An 8,858-nucleotide genomic window follows, 5' to 3' on the forward strand; every position below is an offset into this window, starting at 1 on the left:
TTTTAACATTAATTATTTCAACACATAAACATAGGATATCTTTTCATTGCTTTGTGTCTTAAATTTCCTTCATCAGTGTTTTATAATTTTCAGTGTACTGATTTTTCACCTCTTTGGTTAAATTTATTCCTAAGTAGTTTATTCTTTTTGACAGTTTTGGAAAATTTTTAAATAATTATTTTAAATAATTATGTAATAACATTATGTCTTAATAATTAAAAATAGTTAACTACTTTAAGTGATTATTTAGTAACAATTTTAAAAATAAACTCCCAGATATATGGTCAACTAATATTTGACAAGGGTGCCAAGATGAAAACAAAATAAGAAAGGACAGTTTCCTCAGTAAATGGTGTTGGAAAAACTGGATATCCACATGCAAAAGAATGAAATTGAAACCTTATCTTCCACCACTCATGAAAATTAATTTAAAATGTATCAAAGACTTAAATGTAAGGCCTAAAACCATAAAATTCATAGAAAGAAAAATAGGAAAAAAGCCACTTGCCATTTTTCTGGAGAATTATTTTTTTAATAGATATAAGAAGAAAAGCTCCTGCGAACATGGCACTGAGAGTGGCGTGGAGTTTGCAGGCAGTGGTATGTAGCCTGCACGCACCCTCAGCACCTGCTGGGCCTTGCCTGTAGAGGCTCTGGTGGCTGAGGGTGGGTGCCTTCTAAACACGTTCTGCTCTCACTGCATAAATTCACAGAGAAACATGAATGCATAATAACAGAAAATGGTATTGGAACAGTGCGAATAAGCAATTTGCACAGGAATCTTTGGGAGCTGTTGTTTACTGTAGTTGGCCTGAAGTTGGGAAAAAATTGAACAAACAAGATGAGTTTGGTGCTTTGGAAAGTATGAAAGCTACTAATGAACTCTTTTCTCCTTTATCAGAATCCCTTGAAGAAAATCCAGAGTTGTCAACAAATCTATTGGGGGAACCAGCTCCTAGTATTTCAACGTAGGTTCTTTTCTATTTTCCCTAAGTGTTGGCCAGTCTGAGAAATAAAGAGAAAGGGTACAAAGAGAGAAATTTTACAGCTGGGCCTCCAGGGGTAACATCACATATTGGTAGGACCATGATGACCCCGAGTCACAAAACCAGCAAGTTTTTATTAGGGATTTTAAAAGGGGAGGGGATGTATGTGCAGGGAGTAGGTCACAGAGATCACATGCTTCAAAGGGCAATAAAGATCACAAGGCAAGAGCAAAATTAGAATTACTGATGAGGGTCTATGCCCCGCTGTGCTGATGAGGGTCTATGTCCCACTGTGCACATACTGTCTGGATAAACATCTTAACAGGAAACAGCATTAGATTGCAGAGAACCAGTCTGACTAGAATTTACCAGGCTGGAATTTCCCAGTCCTAGTAAGCCTGAGGGTACTGCAGGAGACCAGGGCCTATTTCAGTCCTTATCTCAAGTGCATAAGACAGACACTCCCAGAGTGGCCATTTATAGACCTCCCCCAAGGAATGCATTCCTTCCCCAGGGTATTAATTCTTAATATTCCTTGCTGGGAAAAGAATTCAGCGATATCTCTCCTACTCACACATCTGTTTATAGGCTCCCTGCAAGAAGAAAAATATGGCTCTATTCTGTCTGACCCTGCAGGGAGTCAGACCTTATGGTTATCTTCCCTTGTTCCCTGAAAATCGCTGTTATTCTGTTCTTTTTCAAGGTGCACTGATTTCATATTGTTCAAACACATGTTTTACAATCAATTTGTACAGTAGTGGTCCTGAGGTGATGTACATTCTCAGCTTACGAAGATAACATGATTAAGAGATTAAAGACAGACATAAAAAATTATAAAAGTATTAATTTTGGGAACGGATAAATGTCCATGAAATCTTCACAATTTATGTTCAGAGATTGCAGTAAAGGCAGGTGTAAGAAATTATAAAAGTATTAATTCTGGGAACTGATAAATGTCCATGAAATCTTCACAGTTTATGTTCTTCTGCCTCAGCTCCAGCCAGTCCCCTGACTTCCCACAACACAAATCTTATTATGAAGATGATTGGATGATCACGATGACACTCAGTAACCCTTCAGAACTAGATGAACTACAGCTCACACTTGTAATCCCAGCACTTTGGGAGGCCAAGGCAGGCAGATCACCTGAGGGCAGGAGTTTGAGGCCAGCCTAGCAAATATGCTGAAACTCTTATCTCTACTACAAATACAAAAATTAGCCAGGTATGGTGGCACATGCCTGTAATCCCAGCTACTCAGGAGTCTGAGGCAGGAGAATCACTTGAAACCAGCAGGCAGAGGTAGCAGTGAGCCGAGATCATGCCACTGCACTCCAGCCTGGGTGATAGAGCAAGACTCCATCTCAAAAAACAAAAAACAAAAAAAATTTCTAATGATTGCAGATAAATACAATATGCTTCTTTTTCACAATACCCTATGAGTTTTAGACTAGGCTCTAATATTCAGAATTCATGAAATTATCTATGGCAAAACCTAGTTATTAATATTATGTAATTCAAGGATACCATTGTTGTCTTAAACCTAATATAATACTGTAGCTTGCTTATATCGATATCTGGATTTGGGTCAAAATACTAACTCATCTTTCCATTGGAAGTAATAGGGAGTAGAGAACTTTTTGTCAGTGGATGTACAGTGTCAGATGAAGAACAACACTATCTTAATTTTTCAAGATAGTACATTTGCTGGTGCTATTTTTATACAGTGAAACAACAGCTTTGCAGCAAAATAAGAAATAAAATATTCAATTTCATTTAAAGAAAGAAAACCAGGAAACAAAAGCAGAAATAGACAAATAGGATTGCATCAAAATAAAAAGCTTCTGCACAGCAGTGGAAACAATCAATAAATGAAAGAGCAGCCTACAGAATGGGAGAAAATATTTGCAAACTATTTATCTGACAAGGGGTTAATATTCAAAATATGTAAGACAGGGGTGTCCAATCTTTTAGCTTCTGTGGGCCACATTGGAAGAAGAATTGTCTTGGGCCACACACAAAGTACACTAACATTAACAACAGCTAATGAGCTAAAAAAATCTCATAATGTTTTAAGAAAGTTTACGAATTTGTGTTGGACTGCATTCAAAGCCATCCTGGGCCACCTGTGGCCTGCAGGCTACAGGCTGGACAAGCTTGATGTAAGAAATTTGTACAACTCAACAGCAATAAAAAAAACAAATAATTCGATTTACAAATAGGCAAAGAACCTGAATAGACATTTTTCCAAAGAAAACATACAAATGGCCAACAGGTACCTGAAAATCAACATGACTAATCATTAGGGAAATTCAAATCAAAACTGCAATGAGATACCACCCACACACCTGTTAGAATAGCTATTATTAAAAAAGACAAAAGCTAACAAGTATTGGTAAGGATGTAGATAAAAGGGAAACTTTGTGCTCTGTTGATGGGGATATAAATTAGTGCAGCTATTATGGAAAACAGTATGGAAGTTCCACAAAAGACTAAAAATAAAACTATCTGGCAGGGCATGGTGGCTCACACCTGTAATCCCAGCACTTTGGGAGGCAGAGGCAGGTGGATCACAAGGTCAAGAGATCGAGACCATCCCGGCCAACATGCCGAAACCCCGTCTCTACCAAAAATACAAAAATTAGCTGGGCATGGTGGTGTGCACCTGTAGTCCCAGCTACTTAAGAGGCTGAGGCAGGAGAATCGCTTGAACCTGGGAGGCAGAGGTTGCAGTGAGCTGAGATCACGCCATTGCACTCCAGCCTGCCGACAGAATGAGACTCCATCTCTAAATAAATAAATTAATTAACAAATAAATAAAATAAAACTATCATATGATCCAGCAATCCTACTTCTGGGTATATACCAAAAGAAAATGAAATCACTATCTAGAACAGATATCTGCACTTCCATACTTATCGGACCATTATTCACAATAGTGAAAACATGGAAACAAGTATTGGCCAATGGATGAAGGATGAAGAAAATGTACTATGTATATACAATGGAGTACTATTCAGCCATAAAAAATGAAATCCTGTCATTTGCACAACATGGATGAATCCGGAGGGCATTATACTAAGTGAAATATAATAAGTCCTACAGAGAATTACAAGTATTGTACAATTCTACTTATATATAGAATCTTAAAAAGTCAATCCAGAGAAACAGAGGGTAAAATGATGGTTGCCAGGGGATGGAGGGCAGTGGAGAAAATCAGGCAATGTTGGTCAAAGGATACAAATTTTCAGTACTAAGATGACAAAGTTCTGGAGATCTAATGTGCTGCATGGTGACTATAGTTAATAATGATGCATTGTACACTTGAAATTTGTTGGGGAGTAGATCTTTCTTTGTGTTTGTTGATACTAATGGCCAGAAGGGAGTAGATCTTAAATGTTCTCACTACACACAAGATTTTTAACTATTTAAGATAATGGGTGTGGATTAACTAACTTGATTACGGTAATCATTTTATAATATATGTATGTCAAATCACCACAGTGTACACCTTAAATATATACAATTTTATTTGTCAATTATACATCAGTATAGTAGGGATGAAGAGAAAACCAGACAGGAGGAGAAACCACATCATACAATTTTATTGGTAAATAATTCTTCAGCAACCAGACAAAAATTAAGAGAGACTCATGTTCTCTCCATGTGTGCACAATGGGGGTCTTCGGTACAGGCTTTGGCATATGAATAAATGCTCACTTTATGAAAAAGTGAATCAATCAATGTACAGACCAATTTTTTCATAAGTAGAATAGTTGACAGACCACCTAAATTATATGGACCTCCCTTACACATAAATAAGAAGAGCTTATTATCTATCCCTACAATGACAGATGCCAATCCATTAATGGAGAATGTTCAATTCATAAGTGGATCTTCATCATCTCACAAACTGACCTTTGACGAACAACACAATGAACATCATTCCAGCCCCAACGCCATCTTTTGGGTGTTTTACGAAAATTTAGCACAACACAGCGCTCATTGGGATCACTGGGCTCCTGTGGATGCCAGAATCTGAAAGGGACAAAAAAGATGAGGGCATTTCTTCAGAGCTTTGAAAAGAGTTAGAGGTTGAGTGAGGAGCTAGGGATGAATTTCATGGAACATAGGGTCAGATATGCCCAAATCCACCTTTCAGCCACTCATCATGCAGCTTCTCCTCCATCTGCATTTCCGGCATTTCCTTTGAAAACTCTGCCTATGTCACTCAGTGTTCTCTATCTTACTGCTTTGAATATCCTCACCACAGATTTTCTAGAGGTTCTCTTCTCTTTGTCCATCCTTATGTCCTATTCCTATGGGTCCGTCAACATATAGGGTGTCCTTGTATGATGAAAAGATTTCACCCTGTTCCCACTTATCAATAGAGTTTTTCCTTTTTTTAATGCATTGTTTTTAAAGTCTAGAGAACTAGTAAAATCTTTTGGATCTTCTACTTATCCCTGTTATTGGATAAGCAATTGAAATTCCTTGATTCTCAAATTTTCTATCTAAAAAATGAGGACTAGAGTAATATCACTATTTATTTCATACAGTGGATATGAAGATCAAAGGTGGTAATCCAGTAAAGTATGTATTTTATGTAATTTATGTAATATATGTAAAGTATGTAATGTATGTAATTAATTGCATAAATATGAGATATAAGATTATCAGAATTTAGCATTTTTGCTTCATAAGAAGTATTAAATCTTCAGCCTGACTGGGTGTGGTGGCACACACTTGTCATCCTAGCAACTCAGAAGACTTAGGTGGGAGGATCCCTTGAGCCCAGGAATTCAAGGTTGCAGTGAGCCATGATTGCACCACTGCACTCCAGCTTGGTTGACAGAGTAAGACCCTGTCTCAAAAAAGAAAAAAAGAATTATCAAATCTTAATAATTGGTTATGATCTTAATCAACATAGATTTTCACTATGTAGAGACAGGTAAATATACTGGTTAAAAGCACAGTAAGATCCACCCCATTTGAGAACTACTGTTAGCCAGGCATGGTGGCTCACGCCTGTAATCCCAGCACTTTGGGAGGCCAAGGCGGGTGGATCACGAGGTCAGGAGATCAAGACCATCCTGGCTAACAAGGTGAAACCCCATCTCTACTAAAAATACAAAAATTAGCCAGGCGTGTTGGCGGGTGCCTGTAGTCCCAGTTACTTGGGAGGCTGAGGCAGGACAATAGTGTCAACCTGGGAGGCGGAGCCTGCAGTGAGCCGAGATTGCGCCACTGCACTCCAGCCTGGGCAACAGAGCGAGACCCCGTCTCAAAAAAAAAAAGAGAGAACTATTGTTGACACCATTGGGTGACCTTAGCTGAATTATCTATACTCTCCAAGCTCAATTCCCTCATATCTACAGTGGGAAAAATAACGATGTGTGCCTCATAGGGTTCTTGTGCAGATTAAATGAGATAATGAAATTATTTAACCTAGTGCCCAAGAGCTAAAACAATAGTGAGCTATTCTACTTTTATAGCTGATAGCTAGAATACCCTAAGCTCTCTGCATGATCCAGGACCCAAGATTCTTTTATCTCATTCTATACTCACGTGGAACTTTCATTATATGGTGTCTGATCTACCCATTGCCAATGTCGCTGACCTTCTGGATCTGAGAGCCCCACAAAATAAGCAGATTCTTCTTGCAGATTCTGGAAGATGAAATCCTGAGGGGGGAAAAGAAGGAGTCACAGCCTTTACAGTATTTTTCACAGCTCGAACTGAATTCTTAATACCTTAGAGAAACGAGAAGAAAAGGAGAGGATCCAGCAACAGCTGCATTGGAGCTCTAGGTAGGAATGGAGGTCTCTAGCTGAGCAGGGCAGAATCAAAGAATTGCTTGTGAGCATGATGTTCAGTACATATGGAAGGATTTTTTTTTTTTTTTTTTTTTTGAGACGGAGTCTCACCTTCTGTCCCAGGCTGGAGTGCAGTGGTGCAATCTTGGTTCGCTGCACCTCTGCCTCCCAGGCTAAAGCAATTCTCATGCCCCAGCCTCCCCGGTAGCTGGGACTACAGGCGTGTGCCACCATGCCTGGCTAATTTTTTTATTTTTAGTAGAGGCAGGGTTTCACCATTTTGGCCAAGCTGGTCTTGAACTCCCAGCCTCAAGTGATCTGCCCGCCTTGACCTCCCAAAGTGCTGGGATTACAGGCATGAGCCACCATGCCCGGCCAGTATGGAAGCAATTTCTATGATCAGAATGAATTCTCATCTTAGGTTTACTTTCCCTCTTTTCTTCACTAAGAGATTACGTTCTTCAAAGTTGTACATGAGAAACTTTTGGCAGATTCAGTCATTTTCCTTTCATAACTTCAGGGATTATTTATTTTCACTCCTGAGCGTTGATTGTGATTCATCATGAGCTAACTTTCTTTTCTCTATTCAACCTAATACCACTTATCTGTTAAACAGTTAATCATGTATAAAACATTTACATATTGAAATAACAAATTGATATTTCAGACTGAAACATTTTCATCCTTCCATTCAACCCTCATATATTTTTAATGCCACAATTTCTTTCGGGGAGGTTAGTTTTACTGAAGCAGGAAGGAGGTATGGAATATAAAGGCTTAGGAGCCCTTTCTATTTATTTTATTTAAAGCCTTCTGCCACAGCACAAATATCCCAAAGTAGCAAAAACCTCCTTTGCAGCCGAGAGAGATATACAAAGATCAGGCAGGGCTCACAGCCCCATTATCTATTAGAAAGTACCTGCTCTTCTTGAGTGTTTATCACCAGCAGGTGAGCCTCCATTCTAGCGCAGTCCTTCTCACTGTTTTGCCAAGATGCTGACTCAGTAGAAATAAAGTAGCAGTTGGAACTAAACGGCTTCCAATTCTTTGGGCAACAGCTCCAGGCTGTCTCTATATTGGGAAGAGGTGCACATACTTGCAGTATAAATAATCACTTTTAAAAGTGTGTATATTATTAAAATTAAGAGCCAAAGGAGAACACATGGAAGCTGGAACTCCCATCCCCACTCAGATGTAACCAGGAGCCCCTGCCACTCAGGTGTCAAGGAAGCCAAGTCTACCTCAATCAGGCAGTAATGAGGCAGGGCCCCTTTTCTCTTGCTGAAGTGCTGAAAAGGACAGCTCTTAATGAAACATGTTTAAATAAGATCCAGACTCTCAGAATATAATGCAAAAATGTCCAGCGTTCAATAGAAAATAACTCATTATGCTAAGAACCAGTAAGTTTTCAAATTTAATAAAAAATAATAATCAATAGATGCCTACAATCAAGACAACAAAAATGGGACCGGGCATGGTGGCTCACGCCTGTAATCCCAGCTCTTTGGAGGCTAAGGCAGGAGAATCGCTTGACCCCAGAAGTTCAAGACCAGCCTGGGCAACACAGTGAGACCTTATCTCAAAACAAAAAAAAAAGACAACAAAAATGTTAGAATTATCTGACAATGATTTTAAAGCAGCCATGATTAAAAAAAAAAATGCTTCAACAAGAAGATACAAACATGCTTGAAACAAATGAAAAACTAGAAAGTTTCAGCAAAGAAATAAAAGATATAAAGAAAAACCAAATGGAAATTTTATAATTGAAAAATATAGGCCGGGCGCGGTGGCTCAAGCCTGTAATCCTAGCACTTTGGGAGGCCGAGACGGGCGGATCACAAGGTCAGGAGATCGAGAACACCCTGGCTAATATGGTGAAACCCCGTCTCTACTAAAGAATACAAAAAACTAGCCGGGCGACAAGGCAGGCGCCTGTAGTCCCAGCTACTTGGGAGGTGGAGACAGGAGAATGGCGTAAACCTGGGAGGCGGAGCTTGCAGTGAGCTGAGATCCGGCCACCGCACTCCAGCCTGGGCGACAGAGCCAGACTCCGTCTA

The 8,858-nt window shown here is 39.2% G+C and overlaps 1 protein-coding gene across 4 annotated transcripts in view; it reads right to left on the bottom strand.

Moving 5' to 3' along the window:
• Window positions 1–4,570: 4,570 nt before the first annotated feature.
• Window positions 4,571–8,858, bottom strand: part of CLEC4A (C-type lectin domain family 4, member A) — a 14,579-nt gene continuing 10,291 nt past the window's right edge. For all 4 annotated transcript variants that reach the window (XM_011953562.1, XM_011953557.1, XM_011953552.1 and 1 more), the window contains 3 exons: window positions 7,721–7,872; window positions 6,554–6,669; window positions 4,571–5,023 (listed from right to left, as the gene is read on the bottom strand). In XM_011953562.1, coding sequence (XP_011808952.1) covers window positions 4,870–5,023; window positions 6,554–6,669; window positions 7,721–7,872 — 422 coding nt within the window. In that variant the 3' untranslated portion in view covers window positions 4,571–4,869. The remainder of the gene's footprint in view (window positions 5,024–6,553; window positions 6,670–7,720; window positions 7,873–8,858) is intronic.

Source organism: Colobus angolensis, unplaced genomic scaffold (assembly GCF_000951035.1).
Source record: "Colobus angolensis palliatus isolate OR3802 unplaced genomic scaffold, Cang.pa_1.0 Scaffold11, whole genome shotgun sequence".
Lineage (NCBI taxonomy): Eukaryota > Metazoa > Chordata > Mammalia > Primates > Cercopithecidae > Colobus > Colobus angolensis.